We start from the raw sequence: 23,318 nt of genomic DNA on the forward strand, positions 1-23,318 counted from the left end.
TAACTGTTAAGCACTTTTATTGCTGATTTGAAATCCATTAAGACTACATTACGTTGGATTATGAGATTTTGGCTACATTTCCCACATTTGCATGTAGATATTATTGTCGCAGGGTTTTTCAGAGAAATGGAGCAGGCGCACAAAATGCATAAAAGTTATACAATTATAACATGGAAGCAGCATGTTAGTTACAGAAAGTTGTACCACATGTACCGGCAACAAACCCCCATGAAGAACCCCCTTAAACTTTAGCAATAAGAAATCCGTCAACTTCCTCTGTCCCCAATGTTTTATGGCAGCCATGTCAGCCCACATCCCCACTACTTCTGAGAGCGTACCTCTTTCTAGAACATATTTGTACAGTACATTGTTTTCCCTTATAAACCAAGCAATTTCTCTCTTCCCCAAAATGTAAATCTATCATTATCTACATATCTGTTCAAGCATTGTTAAAGGTTAGAAATCTCCTGGTTTTCCTAATTATACTACATTTTGCATTACTCAAAAGCATCAGATCAGTAACAAATGTCTAAATATACTAGGCAGTACCCAATAATTCCCATTTCCCAAAGCTACAAGAGAACAATTTGAGAATACCATACCTTATTATCACACTCACATGCATAACATCCTGGGCCATCTGTATTTATTCACCTTAAGTCCCTTTTAATAAATTACTCTAACTGTCCAGCAGTAAAGTCCAGAAGTGTCCTGTCTCCTCTGTGTTAAACTCTCTATATTTACAGAAGCTGGGCTGTTTTCTCAGGAAAATGCTTTTTTAAAATGAAAAAGTCAAAGGATGGTACCGATCACATTGACAAAAGCCATCACAAGAATACAAAGGCTTAGAGAACAACAGGTGCATGTGCATCTGAACTGGTACAGTTCATGAATCAACCCATCACTGAGCTCACTCACCAATAAGAGGAGCTGAAGCTTTGTAAATTTAGGACTGTTTGACCCACAGCCTTGATCTTGATGCATCAGGAACTGCAGTTGGTATGCAGCCCTTAATAGGCTAAACCACAGTGGTCTTGGATGAATCCTGATCACTTGGAGTCTGATTCTCCACTGCTTTGCATTTTGCATTACTGTTTACACCAGCTTTAAGTGTGTGCCAGATGCTCCCAAATCCAAATTCTGCACTCATGCCAGGGAAAGCATTAGACACTCACGGTGCACAGGTGAAAATGAGATGGGAGGCTCCAAGGTACTGGTGAATCATTCCCTTTTAAACACTTCCTTACAGTGTTTGCTATGGAGCACTGTAATCACAACTGGCCAAACATACAGATGAAAACAACAATAGCATATTCAACCATCAGGCCAGTGAAAGGCACACTGTCAGGTTAAAAATCCCGGGCCAGACCCTCAGCTGGTGCAAAGTGGCATAGCTCCATTGAAGTCCATGGAGCAACATCAATTTAAATCAGCCGAGGATCTGATGAAATAGACTTAAAAAAAAAAAGCCCAAATTGCTTAACACCTGTGTTATTGTAACTCCTGAAATAGTAAAAATGGAAAAGAGTTGTACGAGTCCAAATGTCCTTTTTGCAGCCAGTGCCCTAGGTTTACATTTAGCGCTGCATTCAGCTTGAAGGATGAAAATAGACTGGTCAGTTTCACTTTTGCTTCTCCCCAGTTCCATTGTCCAGCTCTCACACAGTGCTGTAGTGCTTGGGTGGCAGACACTGCAGGGGCAGGTTTGCGATACAAACCGAAAGCTGATTTCCTGGGAATGTAACTCTCTAGCTATTGATACTCATGGAAACCCCTTGCCCTCCTGCACTTGTATGCTGGGGTAGTTTTAGAAGAGATGGAGTCAGAGCAGTGTAAAGCTTGGGTAATGCAGTGGTGAATTTAGCACTGCGAACAGATCTCATCATCTGGAATCCCAAACAATTGCGATCCCAGCTGTGCACCTGAGTTTATTGAAGATGGATTCCTTGCACAGCCAAGACTAGACACATTTTTGCAAAGGTAACGGCATTGTGATACCTGTCAATCTGCAGATGAGTCAGCTGTTTGAATAGCTTGTGAAAAACCTCTAGGCTTTGGCATATGTAACACAGATCCCTGTGCCAAACTCCATTGGCATTTACACTGGTGTACATCTGCAGTGACTCCATAAGTCATTGGCGCTACTCTGGATTTACACAGAAGTAAGCGATGACAGAATTTGGCACCCTGCTTTAATCACTGGCTAAAAGTAGTCCTGGCCAGTCAAGAAAAACGTTATAAATGGAACCTATTTTTGTAAGTTAATTTTCCCTGCTCGTTATCTGCTCCCAGCACTGTGGGTCTCGCTAGTACCTCAGTCCCCCCTGGTGGTGAATTAAGTGTTGGTGAAAGGTCTGACAGCCCTGATGTCCTTTCTGTATGCACAGGCAGTAGCCGCACAAGCTTCGCCACCCATGTGCCAGATCTCGATGACAGCACTTGAGGCTGGGAGGGATGTTCAGTGTCCTTTGTCATTTCAATTATCGGCCTCCGCTGCGATTGCCAATAAGAGGGGCGGTTAATGCCAACTGCTTATTGTGATGTAGACACCTGTCCGCTAGGAGCTGGGCTGAGACCCACCAAACTCTTTCCACAAAGGCCTCCAAAGAGATATCAGGAAATACCAACTTCCAGTCACTCCCAGTCTGGACTAAATGGATGGTCTTGCCATGCAAAACTTGGCAGCCCATTCCCACTCTCCCCCTGGCTCATCCGTTCACTGAAGACAGTGGAGTTTTGCCATAACTAAAATGGAGAATAAGACACATTATTTTTGCCTTTCAACTCAAAGCAGTGAGAACAAACAACTGATGACTAATTAGATGTCACACTGGCTGCAGATGTGGGAGTGCTGCTCTCAAAGCAAATGCTTTAAATGGAGGGGGAGCAATCCAGATAGAAGTATGGAGATGTTAACCCCCCACAAGCCATTCCCCCATCTCTGCCACCTATGGGCCAACCCAGCAGACCGCACTCATGTGGGGTAAGGGAGGTAGGACTGTACCGAGCTATAAGTAATGTATCTGATTCTCCTCTCAGTGCAGTGAGGCCCCAATTTGAGCATGCGAATAATCCTATTGACTTCAATGAAATTTAATCACAGATTTAAACTTAACCACATTCTTCAGTGCTTTGCTGTCTCAGGTCTAAATCAGGACCAATTCCACTGCAGTCAATGGGACCAGATCCTCAACTGGTGTAAATGGGTGCTGCTCCCCTGACTTCAATGGAGTTATGCTGATTCCTGTGAGCTGAGTTTACGGCCCAATAGCATGCCATAGCGCTGCATGTCTTTACCAATTAGGCCTTGTTGGGCCCTTCATCATCCCCTGATCTGGCCTCTTTACGTCGCACCAGGAGTGCACATGCCATAAAGCGAGAGTAAATGCAAGGCATTACTACAGTTTCCTCTTGGGATTACATGGCCAAGAACAGGTGCAAGGTTATATCTCCTCCCCCACACAAATAGACCGACCATTCCAATAAGATATAATACTTAGTCCTGCCATGAGTGCAGGAAACTGGACTAGATGATCTCTCAAGGTCCCTTCCAGTCCTATGATTCTATGATGCAACATGGACATCCTCTCTACGACTACAGTAATACCATTTACATGTGGATCTGCAGACACCCTTTCTGATGCAGAATAATACAGGATGGGGGGAGCAATGTAAGTCCAGGAGTTATTTTGCTTCACTAGGGATGAGCTGGATACAACCCACTCAGGCTTTAGCATTTAGCAAGCCCCAGTCATGAGGAACCCCGTAATCCCACGTCAGATATTACAACCTACGTGCGTGCACTTATGTCTCTGCCTAGTGTCAGGCACAACTGAGGCTCATCAATGTTTGGGAGTCCCACAGGATTGGCATGAAGAAAAACCAAAAGAAAAGCCCATGCTGACAAATCAGATGCTGTGTGTTTTGTACACACAGATAAATAGTAATGTTCCATACTGGGGGAACGGGGAAGTTCTGTGAAAAAAAAGGACGCAGATGTGTTTTCATCTGAATCACAAAAGAGCTCGATCCTTTGCTCCTGCTAGAAGTGAAGTCTATGGGAAACAGACGTGGGATCAGTCCCTATGTGTTCCCACGTATGTCTGGTGTATCAAACATGCTACTTATATACAGTAGCAGTCACATATAAGGGACATATACATCTGTGCCATGTGGGAGGCCTTTTTATGTAAATGAAAATTTAAAAATGCAAACAGACCTAGAAACTTTTTTCCACATTCCCCTGAATGTTGGAAAGATCTGCCCCAGTCTGAGGTTTTCAGACCCGCAAATTAGCTTTTATTGCTTGTGTCTGAGGAAATTAAGAACAAAGGCCAAATCTAGTTAAATCAAAGATTTTGGTTTCAATACTGATCTTCTCCGGGGGGGTGAGGAAGAAACCACAGGGCAGATTCCACACCCTACATCACTGGAACTGCATGGTGCATAGCCTCACCTTGCTCTGTTGTCATTACCCAGGAAATTCCCCTTGCAGAACAAAGCAAGGTGAATGCTCCCTTGTAATCACTGCTCCCTGTTTGCGTTATGTTTGTGGGGAGAAGAGCGACTTTCAATTTACCCAACTCATTTGCAGGTGGCACCTTTGTACTGACTGATGCATGTGTATCCGGCTTGGGTTTTCATGTATGATAGGACATATAATGTCATACAAACGTCATGTGTGGATAAATCCGAAGAATGTGTGCGTGTGTGTCTGTCTATATAAACACTACTGCTGTGTCTAGATGATTGTTTTGGGTTTGTTCTACATCCAGTGGCTCCAGAATTATCCACTGAATGTTTACTCAGCACGTGTGGCATAAATATATTTATACAGTAAAACTGACACTGGGCAATTTTTTTTTTTTGCTGACCAGCAACAAATTTCCGCTATCTTTCGACTGTAAACCAAGCCTCAATAAATATGCCATGCTCAGCAGAGAGCAATCTTGGTTTTTGCCGCACTCTAAGCCAGGGGTTGTGGGGGCGGGCGCGCCGGAGGAGGTCCCGGGGGCACTCGGGATGGGGGAGGTCCAGGAGGCGGCTGCCTGGAAGGAGGCTGCAGAGAGGCCGAAGGCGAGGCACTTCTCGGAGCGTTGTTGAGGGGGGGGGTGTCGTGCTTCGGCGGCGGGCGGTATGGGGTGGTGCTTCCGTCTGATTTCACCCGGGTGAAGTTTATGCATCGTCCCTGGTTAAAAGAAAAATAGCTATTTGTAAAACCTCCATGTGTTTTGCAGCAGCTAGCAAGCCCAGTGCCAAAGGGATGCAATGCTGTTTTTTGCTATGGGAATGCCTGTCGATCTTCATCCACTGGACATTCATTGGGCCCCCACCAGCAAAGTTCAGCCCTTCGCTTTATCAAACACGGGACGGTTCTGACCCAGGTTTTGCTTGAGCCTCTTAGTGAGAAAAAGGCCCACCCTGAAATTCAGCTACTGTGTTGAAGTCTCCCAGCGGGGATTGGAAAAGGGGTCTCTGAGTGGGTGGCTCTGCCACAGTCATGCTACAGTACTTTGAACTTCCACTGTCCCTTGTCAGCCACAGATCTCAAAGCCCTTCCCGCAGGTATCGCCATTTGACAGCTGGGAAAACAGCGGCACAGAGCGGGGGCAGACTTGTATAAAGCAAAGCAGTGAGCCGGGGGAAAGAACACAGGTTTCATGACTCCCAGGCCCCTGCTCTAACCACTAGACCTCACTGTGTCTCAGGACTGGTGATATATACAGGACAAGTCAATGTATGCTCAATGAAGAGGAGTCCCACCCCTTGTCTTGCTTCTCCATTTAGATCTACACTAACATCGACCCGTCTTCTGCGCGTACAAGAGACTGCTGGAGAAAGCACAATAGCTCTGACCTGGCAGAAGGCAACGCCCCAAAACTAGTCCAAGTCCTGCTTTGGACAAAGCCCACGGTATGGCAAAGTACCCCTATGGGGCGCATGCACATCACACGCACTAGCATTCAAAAGCAACGCAGTTCTTGGACTGCAAACCAGCCGCCTTAAGAGGCCTGCTGGTGTGGTTATGCAGGACATGGCCTAGGGTCCTTAGCCCTCCAGTCCCACACCGAGAACATCAGCAAGTCACGTGATAGCGTAACGTGTTTCCCGATTCAGGGGATTTTGAAATGGGTGTGGCCTATCGCGTGGGCTGGGCTGATGGGAGCTGCCTAAGTGGCATTTCAACACCATAGTGCGTGGGGAAACAAAGAGGAAACTGAAGGAAATGTTGAAGGATGTCCTGCTTCTTTAAGGACTATACATATTTTCAACCGGGCTTCCCCCAGCCAAAGCAGAGCTCTGTTGGGCTCCCTCCAGCCAAGCTCCAGAGAGGAAGAGGGAAAGAAGCACCCAGCCAGCACCAGAGCCCACCCAGCAATCCCAGACACATGCCAGCACCCCAGCCGCTCCCCCACCTCCTGACCTGCCCAGCTTTGCAACTGCCAAGTCTTGCATGGCTCCCCATGCTACCCCCTGCCGCAGCTAGGAGAAACTCATTACATCCTTTGCAGATTCCCAATGTCCCAGGTTGATCTGCTAAACTCGGCAGGTGTGGATCTGGCCCTGCATCCTCCTGGTGGTGCAAGGAGGGAGGGAGAGTTTTGCAGCAAAGTTGTTGCTTTAACCGTGGCAAGAGTCTGTGCTTATGAGAGTGAGCCACGCCCCTCACTAGCAAATAAAAGGCTAAAGATGATGGCTCTTTGAAAATGCAGGAGTGACACCGCCCATAAGTATGAAAAGTAAGCCCCCGCTCCAAGTAGCCAACCGTCAGGACACTCAGCTGGGATGTAGGTGACCTAGGATCAAATCCCTCCAACTCAGGATTTGATGTGGAAGACCCAGATTCACTCCCCCAAAGCTGTCTGCTTTGGAGAGGCTTGATTCCAGGTCTCCCATGTGAGTCCCCTACCCACTGGGCTATGTCATTCATTCCCTGTTTTCTCGCAGAAAAGGCCTCGGTGCCATCCCTCTGCAGAACAGGAATTTGTTTTTTGAAATCTCAGCAATGTTCGTGGGATGGGAAACCCAAACCCACTGCCCGGCTGTTCAAGAATCGATCTGCACGACCATCTTGCTGGCGGGGTTTTGAAATCACCCGTTAGAGCCCGGATGGAACTCAAGCACGGGACAGCAGAGTTAGGGTATAGCTTCATTGGAGGTGTGTACATTCCCAGGCTCAATCCCTGCCGATGACCCAAACGGGGCAATGTTACACTTGCCTACCTGGCTCCAGGCTTTCCTAATGAGATTCCGAGCCCTGTAATCCAGCCCAGCTCAACAGTAATTAAAAGTTGCTCCACTCAGATGGACTCCAGGTAGCCCCTGAATGAGATGAGTTTGGTGGGTCTCAGTTCCAGCTCCCTTGTCACAAACTCACCACCAGGCTTTGCATTAAGTGGCCGAGGGAATAGAGAGGCCAAGTCCTGAACGGGCTGTGGAGAGTGATCTGCACCTGTTACCTTTAGACGAACCCCTACTCCCAGACCAGGGGCTGAGAGCAGCACATGTGGGAAGCCTGCCTGGCTGCTATCCTGTAGACAGACAAAGGACTAATGCCTTTCACTGGTACTAAAGCCTCCAGCGTTTGAAGCTGAAGTTTAGGGTTCTATGCCAATTAGTTAATTAAATATCTGAATATTACACCCGGAGCTGCGCAAGACTTGGCAGCTATGTTTAAACGTATACACATACAGTTCTCTGTCCAGGACCCCCATTGCTATAGTGTTTGTGCACCGCACAGTCGTCACTGTGTTTATCCTTGTGAACCCGATGAGGCAGAGTGGGAATATTATGCCCATTGTACAGCTGGGGAACCGAAGCACAGAGAGGCTAAGGCTATGTCTGTGCTGCAGAGTTAATGGAGGGGATCTGCACCCAGGGTAGTCCTGCCTGGGGGCGAGCAGCCACACTGTGCTGTACTCACCCAGAGGAAGTGCTAGGACTTCAGTTGTTTATGCTGCCCTGAGCTGAGCCGCCCTGTGATTCTCTCCCAGGGAACTGTGGGAGAACTTTCCTGCCCTTCTGGGCACCCAGGGGAATTGTGGGAAGGCACTGGAGGACTATCAGCACTGAGTGGTTTAGCCTGCATCCTAACTACAAAGTGGCCAGCTGAAAGCAATACCCAGGCTTTACTCTATAGCCCCACCAAGACAGGTAGCCATGTTGAAACACCACCACACTTGTGTCAGAGGTTTCTGTAGATGGACAGGAGCAACACCCAGCAAAGAGCCTGGCTTTACTCTTCAGCGAGGACAAGCCCAAGATCAAACAGGGAGCCTGTAGCAGATCAGGAAATAGAACGCAGGTCTTCTGAGTCCCAGGTTAGCACCCAAACCATTGCATCATCCTTCTTTGTCTCTAAGGGCCACTTGTCTTCTTTTCCACTGGTTTCCTTTATATTCAAAATCTGCTCCCTGCTAGATTAGTAAATGATGCCTGATAAAGCCACCAAGATCTACAGCCATGCAGCATGCCCCACAAATCCACTTTAGTACACAAATGCTTTTGCCTTTGTATTTACAAAGTTGTGCATTTGCCAGGGGTTTAGAAGAATCACTTTGTGAGTGAAGTCTATTTGCTCAACCTATAGAAAAAGTCAGATACAAAATGAAATAAAAGAACCCTTCCTCTCTGTAAGTGCAAAGCCTCAAACACACATCAGTATTTTTGCCTGCAAGTCTTCCCTGCCCCGTGCCCTTCCTCACCCCCAACCATTAGTCTCAAATGTATTCATAGTGTATAATCAAAGGGGAGCCCAGAAATCTGTTTGCATTACTTTCACTTCAGTTAAAGCGATAGGCGGCGTCAAACTGTTGCCAGGTTCTGCCACACTCTTGGATTTGTCAGACAGCTGGGTAATTTAAAGGCCAGGCCTCACATTGTGTCATGAAAAATAAAGTTGGGTTTGGAGCTTGACAAAGCGCAATTGGGATGATCGATGTATATACTGTGACATTTCCTCACAACAGATTATCGGCGCACGGCTCCAATCTCATATGGCAACAAGCGATTGGTTAATACTAAAGCAAATTCCTCCGAGCACCCGCAGCAGCCACTGATCAATCAAAGCTGAACTGATGCCTTGCATTAGGATTACAGAGAGAGTCAGAGGAGCAGATAATCACGACTGATCAGTCATGCTTTTCACCTTCCTCAGATCTCAAAGTGCTTTACCGGTGCTGAGGAATTCAGCCTTGCAGTAAGCTACGGGCCACATCCTGCAAGCTGTAATCAAACAAGTGGTGCCAAGACGGTTACTTCTGTGGGCAAGGGTTATGCTCTTAAGTAAGGGCTGCAGGGCCTTGTGTTTGTTACACAGTCCTATATCAGCCCAGGGTTAGTATATACATTAAGTAACAAAAAGCCCATTTATTATGAGACAGAAATTATAGGGTTTTTTCATACCCTACATTTGATTTAAGTATTCCTCCCCCCAACCCCCAACAGCTTGCAAAGTGCATTTGAATAAAGATTAAATTAAATACAGCTTTTGCATTCCTTCCTCGGGTTTCTACCCACACACACCTATGATCGAGGGACTGTGATCAACGGGATTGATTAATAAGGATTGACAGCTGCAATCACACCAGTGGTGGAGCTATCATTATTTGCCCCTTAAGTATGGCAGCATTAAATCTTTTAAGGGAAGGTATCAGAGCTGTCAACTGTGGTAATGCCACAATGATCCCAACTTCGACAGCTGTTGGTAGCCGCTTTTTTGTTTTCTAAGAAGCAAGTGATCTGAATAAATCCAGTTCTGTCTGGTTCCACCCTCACTGCAGGCATGAAATCGCTCAGATGGTCTGACCCGTAAATCTTTATTGTCATTCATGGACCAACTGCAGATCAGCAATATGCCATATGGAGTTATGCCCTTACTTCAGTTCCCATCTACACAGTATTTATAATACACTATTATTTTGCCTTCCCATATGTCTATCCACTTGTTAGTCTCTTGTTACGCTGTTTGCCAAATTGGCTTTTCAAAGGTACAAATACTGAAGCTGCAGAATCTGCCCTTGTTTTGACTCTAGCCAGATCAATCAGGGATATTCAAAGCAGCTTTTATCCCAGTGTAACAATCACGAGTAATTCAATTGCTTTGCCTCTCTGACCACCTAGGATGTGGTTGTTTTTTTTTTGCTGTGGTTTATCGGGGGGGACTTTTGAAAGCCACTAAAACTTGTTTCTTGGTCATTTTCACCATAGCACTGAGTGTTTAGATTCCCAACCCTTTGCTTCACAACCCTTTTTCATCTGCAACAAGTTGTCAACAAAATAGGAAGCAGTATTTAAAGGGACACCAACAACTTAAAAATCATGCCTTGTAAACAACCAAATGCCTTTCCTTATGGTACTAACAGCATCTTTGATTATTAAAAGGGGACGGTTAAAAGTCTACTCCATTTGCCATTTTGTAAACTTTTTGCATTACTCTCAGTTTGCACAATGTTAAAAGCAAAGAAAGTCAGTTTAATTTTTGTTTATAGTCAATTTCACTTAAAGATTCTTAGTACTGCAATTTTGACTTTGGGGAAGGGAATACTCATTTGTTTTAGGTTTCAGAGTAGCAGCCGTGTTAGTCTGTATTCGCAAAAAGAAAAGGAGTACTAGTGGCACCTTAGAGACTAACCAATTTATTTGAGCATAAGCTTTTGTGAGCTACATCGGATCCAATGAAGTGAGCTGTAGCCCATGAAAGCTTATGCTCAAATAAATTGGTTAGTCTCTAAGGTGCCACTAGTACTCCTTTTCATTTGTTTTAGTTGTTTCCACCGGAATTTTTGTTTTAAGCCCTGAGGACATTTCTGTGGGGCGTAGACTTTATAAAATCTTGTTTTGTCTTTAAATTTTAGGGTAAAATTTTAATTGAAAACATCCCTTTAAAGTTTGGTCACTCTAGAATAAAACAATCTGTTGGTATATCTGTATAAATATAATTTTAAAACCAACCAAAATGTTACTTTTAAGAAATTAACAACTGAGAATAATGTAATTTCGTTTGGGTCTCTGTAAATAAATGGGCCGAATTCATCACTATTTTATCTTCATTGAGGTCAATAGGTTTTTACCGAGGGTACATTTATCTTATACACACAGCAGGTCTACTTTCGTCTTCACTCTCTATAAACTGCTTTAAAAAAATAAAATATCATTGATATTTCTATTTGTAAGCACAGATAGGCAGGCCGAAAGAATACAAACAGCGACTCAATATTGTCTACCAACCCAAAAGAAAAGGAACACAGGTCGCTGTTAAAAATAAAATGAACACGTCAACTTACAAAGCATGAGATATTTGAGACTAGATGCATAAGCTGAGTCACAGAATCAACTGAACTGACAGGAAGCCCGAATTCAAAGCCCAGTGAAATCAATGGGAGGTCTCAGCAATTTGACCTTTGTGGGTCCTAAGTTAATGTTAAGACATTAATTCTTGGGAAACTTTAGTGAACAGAGATTTAAGGGAACAAGAACCCTCCAGCTGGCAGCATCTGAATCTTGCTCCCTAAAAATTCAATTCAAAATATACAATCGGAGCCTGAGCTAAAGTCCATTGAGATCAACGGGTTGCTTTAAATTGATTAATTCATGGATCAGACACCAAAACCGTTTTGGGTGTAATTGTTTTACGGGGAAGGAGCTGATCCAAAGAGGTGCTGAACATCTGCTGTTCACGTTGCCTAGGCATGGCCTCAGGATCGGGCCGATAACGTGTGGTTTCAAGGAACCACAATCTATGCAAATCAGTGTTTGTCAAAAGCTTCCTTGCACTGCATCACTTCATGCTAACTGTGTGCTGAACATGCCAAGGCTCATTAAAACCCTCCCCGCTTTCCCTGCAATTGCAGTGATTACCCCATAGCGTTAGGGTTAGAAAATTCGTGGAGCAGTGAAACTCCTTGTCACTTGAACCAAGTACGCCTGGATGTCAGACAGGATTGGAAAAACTCTTACTAAAGAAAACTGCTACATTCATGGCTGGGGCTTTGATTTTGTATTTAAAGGACAGAAAAGCTTATCAAACATAAAGGGAAATGTGAGAGGTTAAAAATAGCTGCAACTTGATTGCTGATTGAGCTTTTGATCATTTTTTTGCATTTTCAGTTTTTACGTCTCAACTTGGAGCATTAAAAATAATCACCACAAATGGTTGGGTTTTTCCCCCCTGTCCACCCAGAGGTTGGGTATTTTAAATACCTCCTAATGTAAGAAGTATTTTCTCCTGGATAATGATTTTCTAATGACTGGGGAGGTGGCTCCTGGCCATTGCAATTGCAAATTATGAAATGGTATGATAAACAGAAGTGGACCAGAGTGAGGGAATGTTAAACACCAGAGCTAAACTAGGTGCTGATATCTAACAAGGAAGATGTGATTCTTCCACCTGTGCCCCCTCACTCCCCCAGACATTCGAAAAATAAATCCATTTCACCTCTTTCTTAACTGTTTGTTCTCTTCTTGGGCCTCTTCCTATATGAATGGAGCCGGTTTCACAGAACACAAGCAGGGATAACGGCAGGCCCCCATCTCAGAGGGGTGCTGTGAGGATAAGTACCTTAAAGATTGCGAGGAGCTCAGATACTACAGTAGACGGGGACAAAGAGTCCTGTGGCACCTTATAGACTAACAGATGTATTGGAGCATAAGCTTTCGTGGGTGAATACCCACTTCGTCAGATGCATGATGTCACCCACGAAAGCTTATGCTCCAATACGTCTGTTAGTCTATAAGGTGCCACAGGACTCTTTGCCGCTTTTACAGATCCAGACTAACACGGCTACCCCTGTGATACTGTAGAGGGAAACCAAGAAGCACCTAAGGTAAATTCAAATAGAAAAATGAACGATGGCGAATGCCCAGTGCCTACCAGCTTGCAGGCAATCCGTAAGGGAATGTGAGCATTTCCATCTAACACATTATTATTGGTTATTTCCATCTAAGACATTACAGCCGCACTTAGTTGCCACGACCAAGAACAGGGCTCCGGCTAACGCATTTCAAAATACACCCCATTGTCTTAGTCTAGACACGCCCTCGATAGTAAGAGAACATCCTGCCTTATAATTAAGGCACCAGTTCAGGAACGCATCCCTGTTCTGGGTAGCACATGCTTAAGTGCTTTTCCGAATCAGGACCTAAAGAGATAAAGGGTGGGGGAAGCATTATTCCCCATCTACAGAGAGATCAAATTGACTGGCCTGAGGGCTGTTGCAATGCTGGAAACTGGACCCAGCTTGCCTGAGGCCCACCCCCAGAACGCAGAGGACGGCTTGGCTTCCCTATTTACTGCTCATGGAGTACTGCTGATGTCTCCAGTAGAGGTCACGTGCTGCTGCTCCATTTATTCACATCAAAGGAGCAGTCATTTTCCTCCTTGTGCCTCATACCATCACACAGGATTCTGAAATACAGGGCCCAATGCTGCCTTCAGGTGATTGAGGATCAGGCCCACCGGGAAGCTCCCTGGCCAGTGGAGATCAACAGGAAAGTAAAGTGGCAAAACTGCCAGGAAGAGTCCAAATAAATAAATAAAACTGGGCCCAGGTACAGCTAAGTATCACTTGGAGATTCAGGCCCAGTTTCTCTAGACTCATCGTCTGACCTCCTGCACATCACAAGCCCCAGAACCTCGCCCACCCACACCCGTAATAGACCCCTAACCTCTGGATGAGTTACTGAAGATCTCAAATCATGACTTAAAGGCTTCCAAAGACACAGAATCCACCATTTACTCTAGTTCATACCAACAAGTGACACGTGTTCCGTGCTGCAGAGGAAGGCAAAAAGCCCCCAGCGTCTCTGCCAATCTGACCTGGGGGAAAATTCCTTCCTGATCCCAAATACTGTATGCCAATCAGTTAGACCCAGAGCAAGTGGGCCAGACCCACTGGCCAGACACTAGGGAAAGAATTCTCTGTTGTCACTCAGAGCCCTCCCCATCTAATGTCCCATCTCTGGCCACTGGAGATATTTGTTAATAGCTTTCATGGATGGACCATGTGCCATGGTAGGCAACCTCATGGTACGGTCCCCTCCATAAATTTATCAAGCTGTCTTAAAACAAATTAGTTTTTTTGCTCCCACTGCTCCCCTTAGAAACATGTTCCAGAACTTCACTGTTCTGATGGTTAGAAACCTCTTATCTAGAGCTTTTCATCAGTAGATCTCAAACTGCTTCACAAAGGAGGTTGATAGCATTATCCCCATTTTACATACCGGGAAACGGAGGCACGGAGTCGTGATGTGACTGGCCCAAGGTCTCCCCTGTAGGGAATAAAACCCAGATTGTCTGAGTCCCACTCCCATGCTCTAGCCACTAGGCCACACTGTACTTTGAAATCCTCAACTGGAAGGCATCACAGAAATGCAAACAAAAATCAGACAGCATTTGTCACCAACTCAGGCTATAGATACGACCTCAGCTCACACCAGTCTATTTAGTTTTACAGCCTGGATGCAAAACTGGCCAGGCAAGTTTTAGGGACTTGCAACCCCAGCAGTGGATTGAAAAAGACACCCACAGGAGAGCCTTGCTGATATAAATGGAGCTCAGTTTATGCAGGATTGTCATTCTAAACTGAGGGTCTTTTTTGCATTTGGAATGTATGCATATGAATGCAGGTGCAATTGTGTACCTAATTTGCATGTGTAATTACTAGGACTGTGCATCTGTGCTGGGTACTTGTGCGTGACCAGTGAGATGCATAACTGGCCATATCCCTGTGCCAATACCTGATCTGCATGTGGTGCGCAGATGCACATGCATCTGTGAGCCTAGCTTTGTTAAAAATCAGGCCCCGGAGTGTTTTGATTTATAGGCCCACTCCAAAGCCCACTGTAGTCAAGTGGTGTGGAGTGGGAGTGTCTTTCTATTGATACCAATGGGCTCTGGATCAGACTCACTATTGCTGGTGTGTGCTGCACTTAAGAAGGCAGGAATAAAATTGTACAGTTGCAGTGCAGGCCTGCTGGGACCCAATGAGCTATTGGGGGCTCTCGATGCTGGCAGACGTTTTAAAGTGGGGGGATCTAGTTAATAAGGGACCGTCTGACTCTGCAGCCCAGCTGTTTGGGGGCATTCAGACTGCGGTCTGCCAGCTGCTCACAGTGAGGCTCATTGGGTATTATAAAGATGACTGCGCTAGCAGAGGTTTAAAAAGCCAGGCCAAGCTTCCTCGCAGTTTACATGCCCCCTCTGCAAAGTAACCGAGTGCCTTACAAACATTCTCAATGGGAAAGGAGTACTTGTGGCACCTTCGAGACTAACCAATTTATTAGAGCATGAGCTTTCGTGAGCTACAGCTCACTTCATCAGATGCATATCGTGGAAACTGCAGCAGACTTTATATATACACAGAGAATATGAACCAATACCTCCTCCCACCCCACTGTCCTGCTGGTAATAGCTTATCTAAAGTGATCATCAGGTGGGCCATTTCCAGCACAAATCCAGGTTTTCTCACCCTCCACTCCCCCACACAAATTCACTCTCCTGCTGGTGATAGCCCATCCAAAGTGACAACTCTTTACACAATGTGCACATGCACTTTGGATGGGCTATCACCAGCAGGAGAGTGAATTTGTGTGGGGGAGTGGAGGGTGAGAAAACCTGGATTTGTGCTGGAAATGGCCCACCTGATGATCACTTTAGATAAGCTATTACCAGCAGGACAGTGGGGTGGGAGGAGGTATTGGTTCATATTCTCTGTGTATATATAAAGTCTGCTGCAGTTTCCACGATATGCATCTGATGAAGTGAGCTGTAGCTCACGAAAGCTCATGCTCAAATAAATTGGTTAGTCTCTAAGGTGCCACAAGTACTCCTTTTCTTTTTGCGAATACAGACTAACACGGCTGTTACTCTGAAACCATTCTCAATGGGATGATGTTTTATTATCACAGTTCCGCCAGGGGGGACAGAGGCGTGAAGTGAAGGTCACACAGGGAGTTTGTGGCTGAGCCAGGAACTGAACTGGGGTCTCCAAGCACACCGCCTTAGCCACAAGCTCCTCCCTTCCTGCTTGTGCTTTGGGTAATGTCTATGCTGACGGTGGTGTTCAGAGTCTAGCCGCGCTGGGCCCAGCTAACAGTGTAGATGGCGAGGCACAGCCCAGGGGAGTAGGATGCCCTATGCCTCTGAATCCCAAGACAAATATCCTACATGGGCTCTGTACATGCCCAAGCAGTGCCTCCAACAGCTACGATGCTATTTTGAGCCATTCCCTGCTGCCTGCCCTGGCAGAGCCATTCACTGCCATGTGTGGCCACACACCACAGTGACAAGTGTGGATGCAGCCGCTGCTTTCCCTGGGGCATGCTGCTGTCAGCGTAGACCCAGCCCTGGTTCTGTTCTCTGGCCCTAGAATGCAGGCAGCAGGTTCATCCGTGAGCTGTCATTACGGAGAGAGCTTTTGGGCTCTGGAGCTGGCTAGCCCTAGATATACCCAGGACAGATAGATGCTGCCAAGCCCACTTGTGTATTCCTTTTCCAAGTCAGAAATCATACAAGAGGGCCTGAGAGAAGCGATGCCAGCGTGGGAGCTCCCTGCAGGACAGGAAACTCCTTAGGTCACAGATGAGATGTTTCCAGCTGTGAGCTCAGCCCATCTGCACAGCTGCGGCCGCACTTGGGCAACTGGCCATGTGCTGTGGATCTTTGATTCCCACGGTGCCTGTTACAGCTGAGCCCGGCATTACAGACATCGGTCACCACTGCAAAAAGTTACCCGGGCGCCACACGCTCATTGGAAGTGACAACGCGAGATCACCTATCATGGTAGCTGGCGTCCCCTGTCTCTTGAATTTTTCAGCGGCTTATGAAAGTAATTGGCTCCGCAAGGGTTACGGGAAGAAAGCAAGCCCCAGATCCACGCAGAGATCTCTGACGAATGTGGTCCGAAAGAGGCAAACTCTGCAGTCCCAGCACCTCGTGTAGCTCTGCCAATCGCTACTGGGGCGGCTACAGCATGTCTCCCAGCAAGGGGCAGGAAATCAGGCTCCAATCCTATTAGAGGCTATTTCTGGGACTTGAAAAGAGCTAATTAGAATGAGCTCCAAACAGTACTATCCTGCAGGCAGCCAGCGAGGCCTGACGGGCATGTGCTGCCACCAGACACAGGCTGGATCCAACCTGCTGACCACCTGTGGGTAGCAGCCTGGAAATAATTATTAGCAATTAATAATCCTTTGTCTTTCTATAGCAGCTTTCACCTGATGAGTCCTAAGTGCCTGATAGCGATTAACTAAATAAGCCTGCCACCATCCCGTAACCATTTTACAGGTGAGGAAACTGAGGCACAGAGCAGTTAAGGTCAGCATTTTAAAAAAGCAACAGCCCAATTGCAGCGACACCTGAGGCCTGAGGCCTTGAAATGCTGAGCACCCACCGCTCCAACCAAGTCAGTGGGGGGCTTAGCCCCTTTGTAACCCAGCCCCAAGGTGGACAGAGTCAGGGACCCAACTAGTGACACTCGCAAGATCTCAGGCCACTGTTTAAAATACTGGCCTCAGTGATTCACTCAAGTTCTCTCAGGGAGTCAATGGCTAAGCTCTGAATGGGATCCAGGAATCCTGGCTGCCCGTTATTATATTCCTAGCCAGCCAGTCTTTGATGCCTGTGAAATGTTCCTCTGATTTTGAGGAATGAGAAAAATCCAGGCTAAATGCAGCTTTCAGATTCTCCTGTGAAGTTGGTTGCTAACTCCTTTCCCCTGGGATGAACCTTGAACGTGCAAACTGCTGGCTAATGCTGGGGAAGGATCACTGACTTACAGCGGAAGGCACTGGGGTCACCCAAGGTGTCAGTGAGAGCAGGATGCCGCCAGTCCAGTGTAAGATCTCACCTCCTTGCAGGTAATTTTCAGAGACAAAAATAAAATAATTTTCTAAAAGCTTCAAGTAAACCAAAGCCATTCAGTCGGGGGAAAAGAATGTCTCTTTTTTTTTCAGCTGAGGTTTTTGGTAAACCGAGCAGTGGAGAATTTCCTGGCACAGTATGTGCTGAACTGCAAACCAGAGTGGATTTGCTGAAAGCAGCAACTAAACCGGCCCTTGGACGGGGCACCTCACTTTCATCCCAGAGCAAAGGGAGTGGGGAGACAACATCTGTAACATCGCAGCTCAGGAAGGCAAACCCATGATGCCAGCCCAGGGGTTAAGGGGGCATGGCTGGCTCCTCCCCTACCCAGGGGCTGCTGGGAGCTGGTGTGACCCCTGGTGGCAGGCTAGGGCATCCCCCAAGGCTGCTCTAACTTACCCCCCTCCTGCAATGGCCTCTATGGCACCAGATGCAGGAGAGCGAGGGGGGGGGGGTACTGTGCTCCACCTACTTGCCCCTCCAGCCCCACACACTCTGCTCTCCTCCAGGAGGGAGCGGGGACATCAGAGTCACCATTGCTGGCTCTGCAGGTCCCATGGGAAACCGCCTGCAGGGGGCCCCTTTCCATCAGCTGCCCCATGCCAAAGGAGACCAGTGGATTCCTCCCAGGGGTCTGGATTCTCCCCCACCTTGGGGCATCCTGGACACTTGTGTAAAGCCCATAGGAGAGCCCCTCCTCTCCCGCCTTGTACCAGCCATGATGTATCACACCCACTTTGCACGGGTGTAGACGAGCACACAAGGAGCAAGAAGGATCAGACCCGTGGGCTGCTCAGAATGCTCCTCCCGCAGACCGAGGGCAGTATGTGTGAATTGCAGGGGAAACAGTGCTCTCTGTCTTTGCTGACATTAATGTAACACCCCCCCCCACACACACACACACACTTGTGTTCTCCAAAGGCAGGAGTGTCCTTCTCTCCGTACTATAGGAGGGGAAACTGAGGCACAGAGCAAGCCACCCATGGCCACACAGCAAATCAATGACAGTGAGGAATAGGACCCAAACACCCTGACTCTGATGCCCTATCTGCAGGGCCATGCCACCTCCTCATTGACAAAGCCAGCTGGCACTCCCAGCTGTGTGGATCAGAAGGATCTTGGTCCCCAGGGCAATCAAGCCGGCACCTTTCGCCAGCACTAAAATAGCATAACTACAAACCCAGCAGCAGGGTCCCTCTGTGGCCAGACTGCTGAGGAGAACCCCAGAGCAAACCCAAGCCACACACACTCTGTTCCCTCCTCTGCCTCTAGAGAACCACCCACAACCAACGGCCTGCCTGGTAATGACGGGTTAATGCTGTGTGTGTGTTTCCCCCTCACTGTCTGATCCCTAAAGGAAGAGGAGCTCCTGGCAGGGAACTCGGGTGAGCAGTGCATTCAGCAACAGATGCTTCAGGGAGAGGGGCCCTCAGTTCCCACCTGTGAAATGGGGATACTTCTTCCTTTCTGCCACACCTTTGCCTGCCTCCTCTATATTGACTGTGAACTCTGCAGGACAGGGGCTCTCTCTCCTTCCGAAGAAGAAGCTAAGCTGGTGGACCCGGGCATAGCTCCATTTCGCTATGACCATTCCCACCAGCTGAGGATCAACGTGTGTTCGCACAGTGCCTGGCACAATGAGGCTCTGATCTCGGCTGTAGCCTTTTGGTGCTACTGGAATACAGGGATATGTTATAATCACTCATCTCCCCAAGCAGCAAACTCAGCATTTTGCCATGTGGTCATTCCAGGGCTGTGCCACTCTGCTCACTGCTCTTAGGAGAGGAGGGATACATTCATCCCTGGTCTTAGTCTGTGGAGTTACAGCAGGGATGGGTCTGACTCAGTGCCACTGGATTTTTCTTAAGGAGATGCTGATTCCTCTTGGGACGCCCCGAAACCTGTTCAGTAACGAGAGGCCAGGGTTGATTCCCACAGACGTGATCTATTGCTACGGCTGCAGAGGGCCGGCCTAGAGCCACCGCTTTGGAACTATATCTGTGGGGCGGGGCTCGCCCCCCCCAGCGATCCTTGGCAGGAGATCTGAGAGTCCAGGTGGGAGTGGGGGCACCCGGTTGCTTGAGGAGGCTGCAGCGGAATTGGGGGTGGCAGAGGGAAAGCGTCAGGGGTAGGATACTGTAAAGGGAAAGGGAGGGGAAAATGTGGCGGCAGGTGACTGTAGGGACTGGGCCAGACAGGGAGACTGGATAGTGTGGAAGGAGGAGACTGGAGAGGCAGCAGGGTTCTCAGAGGAGGAGGCAGCAAGTCCCCTTCCAGCAGCCAGCGGGGCGCTCTGAATTTCTGCCTAGGCTGTCACCTTGAATTTGTCCCTCAAGATGCTCGCGCACACTTTGATGTGGGCAGCTTCCCCAAAGAAGGCTCAAAAGAGACCAGGCAAATAAACCTACCTCCCACAGATTTTTAATTTAAAAAAAAATCTCCTGTATGGTAAGCCGATCTTGTGACCCAACTCATGATTTCTGAATGCCTGGGGCTGGCGATCTGGTAATTGCTTGGGGGTTCTGGCGTTCCCAGGACAGGGAGAAGAGGAAGAGGGCCACGTGGATGGGACAGTGAACAGGCCAACCAGGGGTGACGCCTAATACGCTCCCCTCTGGTACGTTTACAAAGCCAGCGTCAGCAAGCCTCCGACCCAGCTCAACAGACTCGCACATCGGCACTAAACACAGCTGTGTAGACGGCACTTTTAAGCTGCGACTCTGGCTGGAGCCTGGCTCTGAGCCCAGCCCCCTCCCTAGGCCTCAGAGCCCAAGCTATGATGTCTATAGAGCTAAGCACGAGCCTCGGAAGACCGAGTCTGCTGACCCGGGCACCCTCTGTGCTGCGGGAGTTGCAGGACAAGCTGCAAAAAAGCCATGAACTCATTAAAACATGCAGTGTATTTTCCGGGGGAGGGAGGGAATCAGCGTTTCTTTTTAAAAACCTTTTGTAGCTTTTCATGAAAATGCCGAAACATTTTTTATGTTTTCAATTTTTCAAAAAAAAACCCCCTAAACAATGAGGGTGAAAATAGAAATTTCCTCAAAAAAATTTCTGTTGAGTCAAAAAGCAGTTCGGGCACTGGTGACTCCCCCACATAAGATCATAAGAAAGACCACACTGAGTCAGACCAAAGGTCCATCCAGCCCAGTTTCCTGTGTGCCAACAGTGGCCAATGCCAGGTGCCCCAGAGGGAGTGAACCTAACAGGTAATGATCAAGTGATCTCTCTCCTGCCATCCAGCTCCACCCTCTGACAAACAGAGGCTAGAGACACCATTCCTTACCCATCCTGGCGAATAGCCATTAATGGACTTAACCTCCATGAATTTATCCAGTTCTCTTTTACACCCTGTTATAGTCCTGGCCTTCACAACCTCCTCAGGCAAGGAGTTCCACAGGTTGACTGTGCGCTGACTGTGCACTTTTAGGCAGCTTCCGTTGCCCCAGCTCAGACAGCTGCCCCAAGCTGCCGCCTGTGCTCCCCCCAGCTCCACTGCTAGCTTTAGCGCACTAGGTGGAGCAGTGCTGCTGTGGGTACATCTATGGGAGCTGGGAATTAAACGCTCGGCTCCAAGTGCAGGCAAATCCTAAGAGGAATAACGGTAAGCCCACCCTACGAGCTGGAGGAGCATGAAATGAGAAAATCGGTTTAGCACTGTCAGTGTGCATACGAGTGAGAGAATGACCATGTCTCCCTCTAGAGGCTGACTTTGGTGAGGCTGAGAACCTGCTACTGACTCTCAACTAATTGTGTCATTCCTTTAGCTTGCATGGTAGAGGTTCTGTCAACATGAAAAGTCCTGCAATGCTGTAAGCTCTTCAGGTCAGGGGCTGGGTGTATATTTTTGCACGGGACCTCCATCTCGTTCAGGGCTCGTAGGAGCTACTGGAATACAAATAATATACAATAATATTGCTCCCTGCAATGCTGGCTCTTGCAATGGAATAAAAGAATTGAGATGCAACTTCCGCCAGTGCATTTTTCAGAAAACAGAACCGTGCCCAGTCATTTTCTTTTTTCCCTTTCAATATTCTTCAGCGATAGTTAATTTCACAGCCCATAGAACAGAGATGACCCTTATTCTTCCACTGAATGTAACTCAATGAGATTCTTTCCAGCCTATTTCCCCAGATGCACGGTTGATTTTCTAATGTTCCCCTGAATACAACAATCCTTCAGCTCGCTCCATTTTAAATAGCCTCTTTGCTGGTTTCTTTTTCTTTTGCACACAGCAGTGTTGTAGGCAAGTAACTGAGAATCTCTGTTTTGAGTCAGCCCCTTGCATGTTTCTTGACTGCTCTGACAGTGGCAGGACTGTGCTCTGCAGGGATAGAAACCTACCAGCAGCGCGAGCGAAAGGTGGAGGATAGAATACTACTATACAATGTGCCTGCTATCAAAATACAGCTGGGCCTCAATGGTCTATTCAGAAGCCCAGGGCCGTGCTTAAGAAGTAAATAAGTGACTCTAGTGCAGCTGCCTAAGGAAACGCAGCCTGGTAAACCAGTTAAAAGGCAATTTTACAGAGCAGCATAGGAAGCTGAGTTGCATTTATGGCAAAAGGAAAAGTGGAGAATGCTGAAGACTAAATACTGATGCGGGAGAGTTCCTGGTCCAGGGCACAGCAGCATCTTGCTATGAGCAGGAGTGATGCACCTAATTGGCTTTAAAAGAAAATCGGAGCCACCTTTTCTGTTGGTTACTAAGGGTGAAATTCACCCAGGTGTGGAAGCCCAGCACAAGGCCACTTCAGCCCCTGTGACAGGCACTTTATTATTGTACTGGATGTAACTGTGCTGCAGGATTCGGCAACTCCCACCCAGACACTCCCACTGAGAGCTGGGGTGCTGAAACCCAGGGCCGCTGGCCCGAGAGGGGCACAGAAATGGGGAGAAATAGTTTCACAGTCTTCTCCGCGCAGCCCATCTAAATCTCCATTGCACAAATCCAGATCAGAGGGTGGGAGGGCCCAGGGCAGGATCAGCCAGTATCTGGGCAACGGTTCCCCTCAGAAGATCCCTGACAGAGTCGGTATTACTGTATTAGGTCCTGATGGTGCCTGGATCCTGACTGAACTGCTGCCAAGGAAATCAGGAGGCAGTATGCAGACACAGGGCATCTGTGTCCAAAACCTGGGCTGGTGGCAAGATCTGGGGATTGGAGCTCCCTATCACGTGCACATGAAGGAAAACCTAAGAGTGCTAATAGCTCACCTTAAGTGATCTCTCTCGTTACAGTGTGTAGGGTAACACCCAGTGTTTCATGTTCTCTATGTATATAAATCTCCCCACTGTATTTTCCACTGAATGCATCTGATGAAGTGAGCTGTAGCTCACGAAAGCTTATGCTCAAATAAATTTGTTAGTCTCTAAGGTGCCACAAGTACTCCTTTTCTTTTTGTGGACACAGACTCACACGGCTGCTACTCTGAAACCTGTCATTATGCAAGGCACTG

The 23,318-nt window shown here is 47.5% G+C and overlaps 1 protein-coding gene across 1 annotated transcript in view; it reads right to left on the bottom strand.

Annotated features, from left to right (window-relative positions):
- The window catches only part of ANTXRL (ANTXR like), a 75,897-nt gene continuing 52,579 nt past the window's right edge, over positions 1–23,318 (bottom strand). Inside the window, exon 18 of the mRNA XM_084634086.1 lies at positions 1–5,188. Coding sequence (XP_084490212.1) covers positions 4,967–5,188 — 222 coding nt within the window. The 3' untranslated portion in view covers positions 1–4,966. The remainder of the gene's footprint in view (positions 5,189–23,318) is intronic.

This window comes from Lepidochelys olivacea (genome assembly GCF_965140295.1).
Source record: "Lepidochelys olivacea isolate rLepOli2 genome assembly, chromosome: 7".
NCBI classification, from domain to species: Eukaryota; Metazoa; Chordata; order Testudines; family Cheloniidae; genus Lepidochelys; species Lepidochelys olivacea.